The following is a 17,909-nucleotide window of genomic DNA, read 5'->3' on the forward strand; positions in this document are numbered from 1 at the left end:
CAGATGGGCAGAGGCCAAGGGCATGAGATTTATCACATCCAAGTGCTGGGTTCTGCACATTGGCCACAACAACCCCATGCAGAGCTACAGGCTGGGGTCAGAGTGGCTGGAGAGCGGCCAGGTAGAGAGAGACCTGGGGGTACTGGTCGATGGTAAGCTGAACATGAGCCAGCAGTGTGCCCAGGCAACCAAGAGGCATCCTGGCCTGCATTAGGAATAGTGTGGCCAGCAGGAGCAGGGAAGTCATTGTTGCCCTGTACACTGCACTGGTTAGGCCGCACCTTGAGTCCTGTGTCCAGTTCTGGGCCCCTCAGTTTAAGAAGGACATCGAAACACTTGAATGTGTCCAGAGAAGGGCAAAAAGGTTGGTGAAAGGCCTTGAGCACAGCCCTGTGAGGAGAGGCTGAGGGAGCTGGGATTGTTTAGCCTGGAGAAGAGGAGGCTCAGGGGAGACCTCATTGCCCTCTACAACTACCTGAAAGGTGGTTGTAGCTGGGACGGGGTTGGTCTCTTCTCCCAGGCAACCAGCACCAGAACAAGAGGACACAGTCTCAAGCTGTGCCAGGGGAGGTTTAGACTCAAGGTGAGGAGAAAGTTCTTCACCAAGAGAGTCATTCGTCATTGGAATGGGCTGCCTGGGAAGGTGGTGGAGTCACCATCCCTGGAGGTGTTCAGGAGGAGACTGGATGTGGCACTTGGTGTCATGGTCTAGTCATAAGGTCTGTGGTGACAGGTTGGACTCGATGATCCTCGAGGTCTCTTCCAACCTTGGTGATACTGTGATATTTCTCTAATAATAATGAAAGACGCTTGGGTTATGTAACCAGGCTTATAATGGGCAGATAGATGAGATTTTACTTTTGAAAAGAGGAAAAAAAGGCTTAAAATCTGCTTGCTATTGTATTTTGCTAGGCCTGCACACCACCACCAGTAAGTGTCTCAAGTTTTGCCTGCACCATTCCTACACCCCAGTCCGGCCATGGCACAGATCCCCAATGCTTACATACAGCTTTTTATCACCTTGGTTTGCCTGCACCATTCCTCCCCCCCAGTCTGGCTATGGCACAAATCCCCAATGCTTACATACAGCTTTTTATCACCCTGGTTTGCATTGCAGTGTTTGCAGAGCTTTCCTGTAGTTATGAGTGGTCGAACATTCCTCTAGCTGCAGTATTATTTTTGCTTATTCAGTGATCAAAGGATTCAGGAAAATGTTTACTTTAAAAATAAAATAGGGAAACTGTAACTTCTGTTTTTTAATTTAAAAAGCCTTACAAAAGATAGAATTCTAATAATCCCTGCAGCATGGTGTCACAGAAAGCAATGAATTCTTACTTTCAGAAATTAACCTCTTCTCAATCTTTGCTTGGTCAGTTTGGTAAGAAGGTTTTTTTTTTCCCCCAAATCATGGGAAATACTTCTACAGGTTGATGACAACTAAGCAGATATGCAAACACAGACCATTCTAAATTCAGAGGTGTAGAGCACAATAAACTTCTTGAGTAGCCCTTCAACACTTGTTAGTGGCATTCTTAGTGGCTTAGTTAGTGGCTGGTTAGTGGCATAGTGGCATTGAGAAGGCTCTGAGGTGACCTAATTGTGGCCTTCCAGTATCTGAAGGGGGCCTACAGGAAGGCTGGGGAAGGACTTCTCAGGATCTCAGGTAGTGATAGGACTAGGGGGAATGGAATGAAGCTGGAGGTGGGGAGATTCAGGCTGGATATGAGGAGGAGGTTCTTCACCATGAGAGTGGTGAAACCCTGGAATGGGTTGTCCAGGGAGGTGGTCGAGGCCCCATCCCTGGAAGTGTTTAAGCCCAGGCTGGACGAGGCTCTGGCCAGCCTGATCTAGTGTGGGGTGTCCCTGCCCATGGCAGGGGGGTTGGAACTAGATGATCCTTGTGGTCCCTTCCAACCCTGAATGATACTATGATTAGAATAAACTTTATTAGAATAAACCAAACCAGGTTGGAAGAGACCTTCAAGATCATCGTGTCCAACACATCAACCAATCCAACCCACCCAAACAGCTAACCCATGGCACCAAGCACCCCATCAAGTCTCCTTCTGAACACCTTCAATGACAGCGACTCCACCACCTCCCCAGGCAACCCGTTCCATAGCGCAATCACTTTTTCTGTATAGAACTTCTTCCTAACATCCAACCTGAACCTCCCCTGGCGCAGCCTGAGACTGTGTCCTCTTGTTCTGGTACTGGCTGCCTGGGAGAAGAGACCATCATCAGCCTGTCTACAACCTCCCTTCAGGTAGTTGTAGAGTGATAAGGTCACCCCTGAGTCTCCTCTTCTCCAGGCTGAGCAACCCCAGCTCCCTCAGTCTCTCCTCATAGGGCTTGTGTTCCAAACCCCTCACCAACTTTGTTGCTCTTCTCTGGACTCGTTCCAGCAAGTCAACATCCTTCCTAAACTGAGGGGCCCAGAACTGGACACAGTACTCGAGGTGTGGCCTAACCAGTGCAGTGTACAGGGGCAGAATGACCTCCCTGCTCCTGCTGGCCACACTGTTCTTCATGCAGGCCAGATACTATTCTTCTCGTGAGGTTAAAGAGGTAAGAGCTCAACTGAATACCATCTGGAATTAGTCTGAAGTTTAAAAAAGTTAGTTGAGTTTAACAAAACACAAACAGCACAACAACCTAACCCTTTGGCCAGCAGAGCTTACAAAGATCCAAGCTGAAATGACACATAAATGGATTGCCTTCACCAGCTATTGAGAATTTAGCAAGAGTTTGGCATCTCTACAGGAACAGGCAACAAAACCCTTACAGAAAGGATTGTGTGAGCTTGTGGATAGCCAAGAAGTTCTAAAGCTTTGTTTAGAAGCCTCCTGTGCAGGGAAGGTCCTGTTCACATCTGGAAGAGCTTCGCAGAAATTCCAATGACTTGACCGTATTTTTACACTAAACTCGTGCATGGATTGCAAGGATCCCTGATGCTTTATAGGAAGGCCACAGCTGTGGAATGAGCGAGCTCCTTTTCACATACAACTTTCCAGTGCTCCTGGCTACAACTAATTAAAGTGGTTAAACAGCCTATTCTTTCCCAACACTCTATTGTTAGTAAATCTATTTTCTGCTTTCCTCACTCCACATGCTAGGCAAAAGGGAAAATATCAGAACATGCAGAAGCACAGACATGATGGCCATGCTTTGGAATAAGCTAATGACAAAGGAGTTGGCTAGTAAAGATGCACAAACATTACTTCCCTACCTACCCTTCATCTTTTCTCTGTCCCCATGGCTAAAGGCTGACACTGGAGAAGTCTTTCCTCTTTTCCCAGTATCCTCTTTATGTTTGGGACCTCAAGCAAACTGTACTCCCTGCCATTGTGAGGCCCCGTTCCTGGAGACATTCAAGATCAAACTTGATGAGGCCCTGAAGAACCTGATCTAGTTGGAGATTTCACAGTATCACAGTATAACTAAGGTTGGAAGAGACCTCAAGGATCATCGAGTCCAACCTATGAACACAGACCCCATGACTACTAAACCATGGCACCAAGTGCCACGTCCAATCTCCTCTTGAACACCGCCAGGGATGGGGACTCCACCACCTCCCTGCGCAGCACATTCCCATGACAAACAACTCGCTCGGTGAAGAACTTTCTCCTCACCTCCAGCCTAAACCTCCCCTGGCACAGCTTGAGACTGTGTCCCCTTGTTCTGGTGCTGCTAGCCTGGGAAAAGAGACCAACCCCTTCCTGGCTACAACCACCCTTCAGGTAGTTGTAGAGGGCAATGAGGTCCCCCCTGAGCCTCCTCTTCTCCAGGCTAAACAATCCCAGCTCCCTCAGCCTCTCCTCACAGGGCTGTGCTCAAGGCCTCTCCCCAGCCTTGTTGCCCTTCTCTGGACGCGTTCAAGTGTTTCAATGTCCTTCTTAAACTGAGGGGCCCAGAACTGGACACAGTACTCAAGGTGCAGCCTAACCAATGCAGAGTACAGGGGCACAATGACTTCCCTGCTCCCAGTATAGGGTTCCTTCCAACCTGATTCATTCTGTGATTCAGTGATTTACAATCCATGACCACCAATACCCTGCATCACTTTTGCCTGATTTCTGCTCACAACAAAGCCAAGGAAAACCAGTTTCATTTCACAGATGTAATTAATGGCTGCCAGTCACTCCAGATATTGAAATGTGCCCATCAGAAATGTAGATCTGGATGCTGTCTGCTCGCCTCTTCAGCATTCAAAGCTTGTGATACCAGTATAAAGAACTGCTGTGAGCTACAAAGTGCTGTAGTACTAGTCATTCACACTTCTAGTCCCTACCAGAGGAAGGCAAGGAACTGAGATACAACAGGGGCTCCTACCAGGTTCTCATCCCTGTGGTGGCACATTCTTGCAGACCAGGAGTCATGACAACAGAGAGTTTCAGTAGCACAGCAGATGGCAATGCCTTTCTGAGAAAACAGAATCTGAAGTTCATTATTCAGCCTGTCTTTCAGAATTTCTTCTCCACCCAAAATTTCATGCTTATTTTTGTAATGCTGTGGAAGAATATTAAAGATGCTGCCATTTCCTGAGGAATGAAAATGAATACCCAACTATTCTACTAAAGGACAGGCCTGTCTTCAAGAAAGAGCACACATCCAGCTCAGGCAACTAGGTGTTTGGATACAGACTATCAATGAAAATCAAGAACTCAACCACTTTAAAGGTAATTGTGGAAGATACCTCAAGATTCTGTGGCATTCTTCACTTGAGGGGTTAAAGCATACTAAAAGCTGTTGTCAGAGACAAAAATAAGCAATGCATCTCGATACACCCCCTTTTCAGCTACTGCTGATAGGCAGGTTTCAGATTCTTCACTGGTTTCCCTCTCTCCACAGTGAAAAATTAACAAGCTCCAGTGTCACTTCTTCCTCCTCTGGAAATTTCTCCCTACTCTTGCAGGGCTGGGTATAAGAAATACAAGTTTTCTTTGCTGTGTTTGTCAGGCATGTGGTCTTTGAAGCAGCAGATTATTATTTCAGCTGAACTCTGACCTAATGCAGAACTTCACTTGAGGGTTTTTTTGGAGAGACAAAAAAAAAAGTCAGGTTCTGCACATTTTTCTTCTCTGAAAACAAGGATAATGACTAAAAGGTCAGCATTCATCTCCCAATGCTTAGAAAGAGCAGCACTGTGGGTCTAAAACATTTCAAGTGGTGGATGTTGCCTGTGCACAATTTTGTGGTATGACTAACTTGATCTAATGGTTATAATTACCAGGGGAAAGGGCCCTACCTATCAGATGCAGCAAACACGGTTCAGAGAATAAGCGGATTCAGATGGCTGATCTGGAAACAAAGATTCTCCCACCCCAAGCAAGTCTTCTGATGGATTAGCTAGCTAAAAATCAACCCACTGTGCAAATGCACAGTTGGTAAATCTAGCACAAGGGAAACAGTGGGAGCAAACAGCTTGCAAAGAGGATAATGCAGAATCACCCCCCTTGACACAAACTCACTCGTAGCCTGACTTAGGAGATAGCAAAGCACACTTGAGCCACAGCAGACATGCAGAACAAACCCACACCTTTAGACTCATGGCCCTACACTACTTGGGTTTCTTGGCCTATAAACAGTTTTGCTTTGTTTTGCCCAAAGTAGCTATAACCTTCCACACGTTTCTCAGCTCACAGTGATTGCTCAGCTTAGGCATCTGATTAGCCACACAGTTAGGAACCTTTTGAAAGCAATTATTTACTGCGTGTAGGAGCATCTTTGTGAAGCTTTGATTTCCCAGATCTGAGAATGTAAATAGCTCCAGTCTTAGTGATCTCTCTAGACACATTTCTCTAGCCAATTTACAACTTGGGTCCAGATCAGTAAACAGAAGAAAATGTTTCTATGAAAGCAACTGAGTGAACAAGATATTATAGATAGGCAATCCTCATTTCCTCTATGGTACAGATTGCCACTGATAAGATACTATGAGAGATCAACTAGCAGGAGTCTTAAGTAGTCAAAACCAACTTTGTATGGAACCAAAAGCTTTTCTCCATGAAATCTGGATAGCATAAGCAAACCTATCTCCAAGCCCTACAAACTAACAAAGGCACATTCAAAATGAGCCAGAAAGATGCCACTGCTCAACAGTAATGAAAAGTTCAAATACTGAAGCATCAATTTCGAGAGAAAGAGACATGCACTGAAGTTCTGAACTTCTGTGAGCACACATATGGATTTAAGAACCTTCCCCAAAGTCAGAGTGATCTTAGGAACAGGCTTGTTCTACCTGTCCTAAAGTGTGTAGATTTCTCCTCTTTTGGTAAGCAGAAGGTTTTAGAATAGAATAGAATAAACCAGGTTGGAAGAGACCTTCAAGATGATCGCGTCCGACCTATCATCCAACACAACCCAACCAACTAACCCATGCAACCAAGCACCCTGTCAAGTCTCCTCCTGAACACCTCCAGCGATGGCAACTCCACCACCTCCCCGGGCAGCCCATTCCAATGGGCAATCACTCTCTCTGTGTAAAACTTCCTCCTGACCTCCAGCCTGAACCTCCCCTGGCAGTTTTGAAAGAATCCATGCAGTTGGACAGCCCCAGATTGCTGAGAGAAAGCCCAGAATCTCCTACAGTGTAACAGGAGATCATGGGCAGATTTCACCCTTCACCACTTGCTATTCTAAAATTCTCCTGCCTGAAACCCAAGACGATCCTTTCAATAAGAAGCAACACAGGAAAAGGAGTTGAAAGGACTTCTTTCCACATACAAGGATTAAAAAGATATCTGAAATGGGAAATGAAGCAAAGACTTGAGGAAAATATTGAATTCTTTAGACCTTTTAAAAGGTATCTTTGAAAGGGGGATAAACAAGTATTCCTTCCACAGAGCACTATCAGCAGAAGCAAGAGCTAGATTTACCTGCCTCAAGGTCAATTCTGACAAGGACGGTGGAGGAACGAAAACCAACCCAAGAAAGCCACAAATACCACCAGTGCCAGGCCAGAGCCTCTTCCTTAGGGGGGGTAAAAAAAAAAAAGAGTTTTATAAAAAAGATTCCAAGGAACAGAGTAACACTTCCCAGTGACCAGAGTTTTAGACAACAATAGTAAAACTATCTTCTCAGATCCTGCAACTCAACACAAAGAATGTTCTCTGCTTTGTTCTCTTCCCTTATAGCTTTTGAAAAATGTAATACTGAGAACAAAAGACCATTGATTCTTCTGCACATTAAGTCTCCTAACAACTACCAGTGACTTTATAATTTTGCCAGTTTCAAAGGTAACTAAGCTTTCAGCTTGTGTGAAAATAATTTTCTTATGACTAGGAAAACAAAGAGAAGACAAACAAGGTAAGAAACGGGTTTCCTTAAAGGGTATTTAGAACAAGCTGCACACGACTGTTACAGATGCAAAGAAATGGTGGGCATGACTAATGAGAAACCAAAAATTCTCAAGAGGAAGAATATGGATTTTCAAACCAGTTGCAGAATTATCTGCTGTAATATTGCTAGTATTATAAGACAAAGATTTTATGCCAAAGCACTCAGAAACTGCTTTAATCGAAAACTGTGTGTCTGGCCACCTTCAATATTTGAAAGAACGCATCTACAGGCAAGAGGATCACCCAGAGCTAGGGAGAAGGCATTTGTTCAGTTCAAGATCTCAATAGCCTTGGAAACAAAAATGTGTAACTGCAAGAAGACCAGCCAGTGCCCTCACTGTGGTTTACAAAGCAGTTCAAGACAGACAGACTACTTAGCAGGTAGCTCCATCTGCTGAGGTACCTGATTTGAACCTCAAAATAAGGAAGATTAAGCCATTCTGCATCCAAAGCAGCCCAATTAATTTGATGCTATTTGTATTCTCAGAACCAAGGAGTCTAAGAGTGTCCAGAGCCACCTTTTTGCCTTTAAGGAGAGCTGATTCTAGCACTTCAGAAACCAGCTGGATTCCTGCTTATAAGATAATACAGTCAGAATCTTCTAGAGCTTTCCTTGAGATGGACTATGGGGCTGTTCTCAGGAAAAAGCTGTAAGACACAGATATTTAGTCATACAGAGTAACAGAAAACTTAAGCAAGAAAAACACCTCAAATTCCCTCCTGATTCTTAAGGGCAAAGGAGCAGAGGTGTTTGGAAGGTTAAAAAAATAAAACAAAAGCAAGCTTCCATGTGATTAAAAAAAACCTCAGTTGAGATTGTGCAAGAAGAAATGTAGGTAGGGCAGGTTACTCAGGTTACCCACACATCACAGTTCAATGGTTTATGGTCTTTATGACTGGAAGTTTCAGTTTCTTTTTCCCTACTAGGATGCTGCCTAAAAGCAACAACAGAACCAGACCTCTACAGGAAATATTTCAACTCAGTGGTATGGATTTAGTTAAAGTTTGGTGCACACTTGCCCTTTGTGGGTATTATGAGCAGTTTAAGTAGATTTTTGAATTATGGCAGTATTTAATTTGAACAGAATGTGTTACATACATGAATTATTCACATCCAGGCTCATGACCCTTCATATGCCATAAGCTAACATCTTTCCTTACCCCAGACCAAATTGAAGACCTACATTCCTGCATGCCTGTGCACATATCTGTCTGCTTTCTTCTGTTAGCAAGCATTATGGTGTGCACATCTGCTTTTCCAGGACACTTACACTGACAAACTGCAGGTCAGACAGAACAAAAAGCACTTGCAAAGCAAGGAAGAGGTAAAGAGCAAGCGCATGCGACAAGCAGGAAATTGGCTGGCTGAGCCAGAAGGCTTTCCTCAGGCAGTGGGGCAGAAGAGTCTAGCTCAACAGAGCCTTTCCACTGCCTGGGGATGGCTTCTGGCAGGTACACGTCTGAACGCCCTGGGCCTGCCACCTTTGTGTTACATGTAACCCTCTCCTAGCTGAGGAAGAGAGGATATTCTGCTGCCAGAGAAGAATACAGCACTACAATTTGCTACCATAGGATTAAAAGGTTAAGGGAAAGTAACGCTAGGAGAAAAATCGGTGTTGTTATCTGTGACAGGTGAATGAGAAAGACGGATTACTCTTATGGATGTCATGCAGAAGAGGCCAATACTTAGCCAGGCCACCTGTTACTGTGTTTAAGGCATAACAGAAACTAAGCACAGACAAGAAAACAGTCCCTGCCTCTGAAAGTTGAGAGTCTTACAACCAGATTAAATACGGACCCAGAGAGAAGAGCAGAGAGCACTCGAAGGCTGTGTATTACCTCTCATACACAGAAAGTAAGCAGTATTTCTTACAGCCTTAAATAGGGAGGATTAAGAAGAAATCATTTTAAAAATAGAGTAAGACTGTGAATCTGACTGACAGGAAAATCAGGACATGGTGGCAGACTATGGATTAAGGATGACGTAGATTAAAAGCCATGTTTTAAAGTGAAGAGTCTGAGAAGCCACCATGAATTCAAGAATAAAGTCTGTGGTAGAAGAATAAAAATTTGGAACAGAAGGCAAGCTCTACAAGACTCTGGGGAAAAAAAAACAATCAAATTACCAAGAACTCCCTAAAAGCACCACATTCTGGGATAAAGGGAAGGAAAGCACAAGCAGAACTTCAGTGAACGCCCCACAAAAAGCTGGGAGTAATGAACAATAGCCTCTGTGGGGAAAAAACCTGTAAAGAAAGGAAGTAATCAAAAGAGGACACAGATGGGAAACAAAGGTGGAACAAGACTTCAAGAGCAGCACAGCTGGTAGTGACAAACGTAGCTGACAGGGAAAGGAAAATGGAGTACTGGGTCTGAACTTTAGCTAGGAAGAGATCGCTGTAAACATTGATTACAATTGTAGCAGAGCACAATTGAAGCCACAGCGGAGGACAAGAGCACCAGGCAATGCATTCAGAGACTTCTGAGATTTAAAAAAAAGGGGGAAAAGGAAATCAAGAGAGAGTTGCAAAAGCAGGAGAAGCCACAGACATTTTGTGTACTTCTTTTTCAAAACCTAAATATTAAACCCCAGCAAACACTCATGTCTACAGCCACTACGAGGGAAAAGAACAGCTAGAAGTTGAGCCAAGTGCAAAGAGGTAGCAGGAGAGGACACAAGGCTCAAGGAGATGTTCTCACGTGATGCCATAGGGGTGGATGAAAGGGTTTGGGGGGAAAACAAAATATGGTGATAATCTTTTCACAAAACGAATTTATCTAACAGTTGGAAGAAAGTGATAAAGGGAAGAGTAATCAGCCAGGAAGTCATCAAGATCCTATGCAGAGAAAGAACTCGGTGACAAATAACATGCAAAGCTCTAACTTGCTACTATCAGTGTAGCTTTTTTCTGCTAGGCAAACGCCTGTTGCAGGGACATGAACACAAAAGGAGCAGTTCAAGACCTTGCAGAGAAGACACTTGCTACTGGGAGAGCAAGGATCATAACTGAAGGACACGCCCTGAAAACAGGAAAAAGGGATAAATCTGCAATCAAAATTCAAACTACTGGTGAACAAGACACGGCCACATTGTGAGCAGAATGGTGGTGGAGATCCTGAAAGAAAGCTTGCAATTATCAGATACAAGAGAAATTCAGCAGTTGCATCAGAACAAGCATGCAGGCACAGCTCGATGAAAACCAAATGAAATTAACTGACTTTGTTTAATGAGAGGCTAGAAACAAGAATGCAGGCCAAATCAAGTTAGGGCAAAGAAGCATGTAATTACTGTCAAAGAACAGTGAGTGAAAATGCAGAACAAGCCAGGAATCAAATCTGAAGAGAAAAGCTCATGGGGAGGAAACGAGTGCACTGTATGTAACAATACAGAGCCAAGAGAAGATAAAAAATGTGATCCTCACTCTCTTAAGAAAAGGAAAAATCTGAAAGCAACAGGAAAAAGCAGTCTAGTGCCCCTTCCATGGCCTGGGTCCAGGACAGGAAGCATAATGCAAAAGGTAACCATAAATAAAGGGATGCAACATACTGATGATGGCAAAACCCATACAACTATGTTTTAAAGTGGCAGCCTCTGTCTCAAGAATTAAGACTAGTGAGTGTCTCCATCCATGACCAGGTGGAGCTGAAGACAGCTCTCCCTTTGTCCCTGCTTTAGTCTTACACATTTTCTCACTCATGGTATACTTGCATTCTGAAGAAAGTCAGTATGATCTGTGATATAATTCATACTGAATTCATCAATACTAAGCCCATACTAAAATTTCACTTACATACTTCTTCTTACATACTTCTGTGTGATTCCACCCTACCCACCTTATTTGATAAGCACTGCAAATTCTCCTACAGTGTGCAATGTGTTACGGTCACAGAGTAACTTCGGTTAGAATGAATCCCTGCTGAAAGCAGAGCCAACTTTGAAAGCTTCAGACTTTGCAGAGCCTTGCCCAGTCACATTTGTGCATCTCCAAGAACTGATATTCCACAGCTTCTCTGTCATTCCTGCTTCCTCAATCTCATATTTGACCATCCTTGCTGTAAAATTTTTTTGCCTAATAGTGAAGTGGAATTTTTGTTGCAAACTGTGTCTGTTGCCGCTCGTCCTTTCATTGTATGGACTCCAAGAAGAGCCCTAAAGCCATGAAATACTTAATAGGATAAAGAGAGAAAAAGCTCACTGCAGTCATGAGAAAGGCTTTGGCCACCCAGGACTTTTAGGAGGTAATGAGTATCCAGCTGTTTTGATGCCTGATCAAGTGTGGCAGAGCTACAAACAAAACCATCAAAAGGCCACCACTAGAGCTTTAAGATGAAAGATGAACGCCTAAGACATGAAACAAGGGGAAATGGCACTCCAAATGGCATGCATACTACAAGTGAAATTCTGCATAGCAAGGTTCGGTACTCACCATCTCTTTTGCAATCTCCACAGCTTCCTGCAGCCCATAGAGCCTGCCACAGACCAGGTAGATCCCATTGGCCCAGAGAATACAACCCTCATGGACCCAAAATTCATTGCTGTCAAGAGGTAGTTCAGGAATTTGTAACTCCAGCTCAGTGCCACCTTCTGAAGTGGGCATAGAGGGTTTTGAGTCCAAAGGAGTCTTTTCACCACCACTGCCACCATCAGTGGTTGCTTTTTTACAAGAAGCTCCCCTTGAAAGTGACCGAGAGGCTCCACTACAGTCCTCAGAGCGGTGCCGCCTCTTAAAGCGGGGATGAGCAGCTAGGCTTCTTTGTTCCTTCTGTTGTTGCTGTTCCTCCTCCTCTTCCGTATCCGTCTTGGAACCATTAGAAGCACTTTTGTGCCGTACCTTGACCTTGCTCTGCACTTCTGTGGCCCTCTTTGGAGGTGGGTTCTTGGGCAAGGTGGCTGCATAATCCTGGGGGTAGAAAGGACCAAAGAGGTCACCCATGTTACGATAGCTGGCCCATTTGCCACACAGGCAGCAAACCAGATGCCCCAAGACAGAAGACTCTGTTACTACAGGGCCCTGCAGCATGAAAGTTGAAGTGGGCAGCGCTTTGCTTTCCGCATTGCTAGGAGGGGGCGTTGAAGACCTCTGTCCTTTCCGACCCCTCACCAATTTGTTCTGCTCCTCTTCCTCTGCGTTAATGATTGTGCACACTGCGCCTAATTCACACTTGTTCACCACATGGATGTAAGGGAAAAAGGACTTATTCTTGGAGTCCGTTTTATCCACGGACTGAGTGGCATATTTAAGCTTGATCTCTGGTTCTTGAGGCTCCACAATCGGAGCAGCCCTTCTAGGCTTCCTCTTCCGTGGCTGTGCTGCAGGTTTTCGCCTCTCTCTCCTTTGCCTCTTCGGCTTTGGCTCACCACCACCTACCCCTTCTGAAGGCTGTGATGGTACCGGTGGGGGTGGCGGGGGTGGTGGCAGTTGCTGCTGTTGCTGCTGCTGTTGCTGCTTCTTCTGCTTGTTCACGCTCCCAATTGGCCTCCCCTTTTTCTTTCCAGAGGGAAAATATCCCTTTGGAGGGAATCCGTCGGGCTTGGGCGAAATGTTTGTTACATCTCCATCTTTTTCCTCAGACTTTGGATTTGGTTCAGAAGTAAACACACTGGAAGGAGAAATTGTTTTTGAGTCTGAAAAGGTTAGAGATCCAGCTCCACTTACAGATCCATCAGACCTTCCCTGGCCACCTGATTTTTGAGAAGGTGGTGGTGCTGCACTGGATCCTGCTCCTTCTTTTCCAGCACTGGCAGTTTCAGGGACATCTTTTTTGGTTTTATCATCCTCACTGCTTTGCCATTCTTCAGAAGATCTTGGAAGAGCTATTTCACCAGCTGCATCCTGGTTTGCTGCTCCCACTTGATCTGACATCTCTCCTTTTCTCTTCTCAGCCTCCGGTCCATGACCAGCCACATTTCCTCCTTCGGGTCCACTCTTAAGGGACAGGATGTCATCCAGAGTGACAGTATCTGCACCAGTTTCAGCACTGTTGGTAGAAGCACTTCTCCTAATGTTGGGAGATGTGATTTTTTGAACAATAGCTTCCAGTTTTAATCCTCGCCCCTTTCTTGGGGGCAGTATTTTGGTCTTAGCCGGGCTTGTGAGGGAAACGGCAGGACAATTCCTGTTATCGGGACTTGGCAGGTTCTTGAAGGAATCTCCCTTTGCAACTGACTTGCTGACATCTTGGCTTTGAGATGAATGGGCATAGGAGTTGTAGGTTTTATCGACTGCTTCTTTTGCTGAAGTCATCAATCGCCCTTTATCTTCACCGCCACTGTTTTTCATGTCCTGTGGTTGTCTTTTGGTAGGGATAGGAGAGATGAAAGAACGGACTCTCCTCCTCATAATTAATGGATTCTGAGGAGATGGATCTTCCTGGCCAGGGAGCCTGAGCATAGCGTTACTAGGCTTGGGCAAGTCTGAAGACTCCTCTCGGCGATGCCCATCGCTTTCTGGAGGACAGAATCTTTTTTGGTTGGCTGCTCCAAGAGGGCCACCGCTTTTGGCAGGAGAAGTCTGCCGAGAGAGGTCCCAGCCGGACTCATGATGCTGCAACTTCTGGTTGCCGTGTTTTAGTTCGGTGCATTTGCCCTGAGCGCCGTCGCTCCCCATAACGCAGCGCCCAGCCTCCTGACTTCCAGTATCATGGTAAGAGCTCCCTTGAAGGTACATCATTCCATCCTTGTCATTTTTTAAGGGACTCCTTACTCTATCCAGAAATTGTTGTTGTCTTGGGCTCTTCCTTGCTCCTTCCTGCCTGTGCTGAGCTGCAGCAATCACACCCTGAGCAGCGCTGCTTGCCCAATCTTTGTATTCTTCTTGCTGTTGCTGGTATATCTGCCTCTTATAATGATACTGGGAATTCAGGCTCTGGTTAGGGTCACCATAAGCATGAGACCTAGCATTTGCGTGATATGCTGAAGCCAAAGACGGGCCTTCTGAATTCTGAGGATAAGCAGAATGCAAGGAAGCCCTATTAACTCTTTCAGATAGTGTCATGTGTGGGTTCATGTGATGCAGATCTGCCCCTGGGCCTCTGCTTCTGCCTGGTGACATTTTCAGCTTATCAGCAAGATCATGATATTGAGAAGGTGATTTACCCCTGCTGCTTCCAGTTCTGCCAGGCGCTCGTCTCATCTGTGTAGATCTGCTGTCCTGCTGGGGAATGTAGTCTGGAGCAGCATCAGAGACTGCAGCTCCAGGGCTTGCATTGCCTCTGAAAGATTCATGCTTGATGCCAGCAGGATGACAATGGTCTCCTGTTTTTTTATTATTGAGACTAGCTGAGCTCTTAGCCTGCTCAAAATCTTCTTCTTTTATTTGCCCACTGTGAGCTTTCATTTTTGTTTCCATGGATACTAAACCCCCAGGGAGTATTACTGACTGACTCAAGCCAGGGGCAAGACGTTCACTCCTTCCACTTCTGCCCTCAGGACCCATGTGGCCCATTGGGTGAGGGCCAGGATCTCTGACAAGTTGCCTTAATGGAGATATGTCACAGATCACTGATCTCCTCTCTGAGAGTGTCCCTGCTTCATGGGCAGAAGACTGTGACTCCATATCAAACTTTCTAGCAAGGGGGTAATCAGCTAGATTTATCTGCTTCATGTCAGGAGCTGCACTGCTAGACTTCCTATCCCAAGGACCCCAGTGAGGGCCTTCCAGAAGAGACCCCATGCTTTTATTTAATAAGCTTCTATTGGTCAGTTCATTGGTCTGACTAATTAAGATATTTGGCCTCATGGCTCCCTCCAAACTCCCAGCCATCCCAGAATGTTCCTGTGCATTCCTAGAATACCTTCTGTCTGGGTGATGATGGTACCCCTGTAAGACCTCCTGTAGAAGGCTAGGGAACTTCTCATTGCGGCCTTTGCGCTCACTGTGCCCTGGGAAATCCCCCTTGTCTTGACCAGAAGGATACTGTGGAAAGCCACCAATATTCCTCTGTATACCAGCTGCTATATTATCCTTGTAACTGTATCTTACACTGCCAGGAGATTTGGAAGGCTCTGTTCTTGCAGGAAAACTTGGCCCAACTGCATGACCAGGCTGGCTGTTGCCCTCTCCATTATGGTTAGTGTTATCTCCACTCTTGCTTCCTTTGCTTCCTCCTTGGGTTTCTGGCTGTGTCCCTGTATGCCCAGCTTCTTTCACTGAACTAGCACTAGCTGGTGCCTGAGTGGCTGTGGAAGTATCATCTTGTGCAGGTTTATCTTGCCCACCTGACTTTTCTACTCTTCCTGCCATGGCTTCCCGGGAGACAATCACCCCAACTGCCTTTTCGTTCACTTTTGGGGCATTTTCCACAGCCACCACAGCTTCCTTCCCATCAGGAGATGCCACATCTTCCCTAGCTGCAGGACTGCTGCTGAGTTTTGACGGCTCATTCTGAGAGGCTTGTGCTGGCGAGGAGTTGGATCTCTCTACATTACCCCCTTTGTAAGTGGTGTCTGAGCTGGTGCTCTGGCCACTCAGCTGTCTCACCCTCTCCCCATGATCCTCTGAACTACTGGAACAACCACCATCAAGGGACTCTGCCAAAGGAGACTTGAGCTGCTCCTCTGCCTGGGAGCCTTCTGAGTTGGTGCAGCTGTCACCCTTCTTTGAAGAAGATGACCTTTTGGAACTTTTCTTCTGAGGTGCCAAGGCATCCGAGAGCAACATGTGTTGGACTGTGTTGGGCAGATTGGCCACTTGAGAACTAAGGGCACTCAGGCTGCTCAGCCCTGGATCTGTGAGCCTTTTTTCCTGCAATCCTTCCAGCCCAAACCCCTTGAATCCCCCTGCATGGGCATTGGGGCTTGGCATCATAGATGGTGTAGGACTAAGCTGAGGCATCATCTGCAGGATTCGGTTTCTAGAACCCATGGACATGTTGCCTTGCCCACACTGGATATTTTCCCCACCAGGCATGAGTGGAGAAGGGGTAGAGCTGCAGCTTGGAGACTGAACCACAGATGCAGCAGGAGATGGATTAGAGATTGGACTGAAGTTTTGATGGAACTGCATTGGTGACCTTACAGGAACTTCAGTCTGACTGTACTGTCCCACTTGACTTTGAAGAGAGAGCTTGGTGGCAGCATTTGAATACTGCATTACGTGCTGAGGTGGATGCTGCTGCTGCTGCTGCCCCTGTTGCCCACTTTGGGGCAGCTTAGATTGCTCAAAGCTTTTCATTGGTTGATTTTGAAAGCTGTAGTTTGACTGGGTCCCATACGCCTGTGCATTGGAACCCACAGCATGGCCTTCATACTGCGACCCAGAATTCACGCTGTAGCTTCCGTCATAGTTCTGTCCTGACTGGCCAAAACGCTGTGGGGAGGGGAAAGAGGAGGAGGAGGACGATGAAGGTGGCTGATAGTGTTGGCTGAACTGGCCCACTCGTAACTGGTACCCAGAAGCAGAGGAAGGCAGGTTGGATGGACGCTGCATTGGCTGCAAGTGTGAGGTGCTAGAAGCAGACTGGCTGGAAGCCTGGGGTAAAGGCTGATGAGACTGATAGATCTGCTGTCTCAGCTGCTGCACCTGCTGCTGCTGGCTAGAAGTCTGCTGCTGATACTGAGCACTCCCTGGAGAAAAAGGACCAGTATAATCCTGCTGATAGTGGGATACACCCCCAAGGGTTGAGTGCTGTGTTTGAAACTGGCCCACATGTCCCTCACTCCCATACTGACTCCCAAAGCTACTCCCTTGAGGGGGCCCATAGCTCTGTACTGGTCCAGAGGGCCTGCGCTGAGGTGGCTGCTGCCCTCCTGATGCCACTGGATCTTTGTTGGCAGCCATATAGTAAAACTCTCCTGCTTCTTTTCTGAAACCTTGGTAGCTCTGATGGCCAGAGCTCTCACCAGGCATTGCTGTAGAGGCTCCTGCTGCTCCACGACGTCCACTGCCAGCACCTCCTCCAAAGCTCTGGAACATCTGGGCCTGCTGGCGGGGGCTGAACTCTTCCAGTCGGGATGAACTGTGCACTTCCTGCGGGTAGCTCTGCTGGTTTCCGTGGTAACTACTTTGCTCCCGAAAGGACTGCATGCTGTTCAGCAGCAGAGCAGCAGCTCAAAAGCCCTCCTAAATGGGGAGAAAAAGAGAAAAAAAGGTATAGCATCCACATTTCCAGTCACACCAGTGCTCAATTTCACTGTTTTAATAGCAATTAACATTTAGTATTTGTCTCCTGCTTTCTGGTACATCAGTGTGCATCCCCTTGCAACTTCCCAACCTTTTAGATAGTGCAAGTAAGAGGAATCACAAGAAAATAGAAGTTTGTAACCCACTACCAGCATGAGCATGTTTTCAGCATTACAATTTCCCTGCAGACATTTACTAACAGTCTGTTTATGTGCCCCTGAAGAAATAAAGCAATATATAGTAAAGCAAAGGAGAACAATCTTGATCCCCCAGCTGTTCTCTATGGCTAATACTGGGAGTAATCAAGCATTTTGCTACCATGTTTAAGGATGCAATGACAAGAACCATGAAACAGTCCTAAAATCACATTTGGATCTGCTGTAGGAATGACATCCAAAGCCCACATTTCACTCTGAGAAACATCTCCGTTAGAAAACACTCAAGAAAT

The 17,909-nt window shown here is 46.0% G+C and overlaps 1 protein-coding gene across 6 annotated transcripts in view; it reads right to left on the minus strand.

Annotated features, from left to right (window-relative positions):
* TCF20 (transcription factor 20) overlaps positions 1-17,909 on the minus strand; it is a 139,583-nt gene that overhangs the window by 32,344 nt on the left and 89,330 nt on the right. For all 6 annotated transcript variants that reach the window (XM_068142591.1, XM_068142595.1, XM_068142594.1 and 3 more), the window contains one exon: positions 11,768-17,401. In XM_068142591.1, the coding sequence (XP_067998692.1) occupies positions 11,768-17,365 (5,598 nt within the window). In that variant the 5' untranslated portion in view covers positions 17,366-17,401. The remainder of the gene's footprint in view (positions 1-11,767; positions 17,402-17,909) is intronic.

The sequence above is a fragment of the Melanerpes formicivorus genome, unplaced genomic scaffold, assembly GCF_026170545.1.
Source record: "Melanerpes formicivorus ecotype bairdi unplaced genomic scaffold, bMelFor1.0.p_v2 SCAF_8, whole genome shotgun sequence".
NCBI classification, from domain to species: Eukaryota; Metazoa; Chordata; class Aves; order Piciformes; family Picidae; genus Melanerpes; species Melanerpes formicivorus.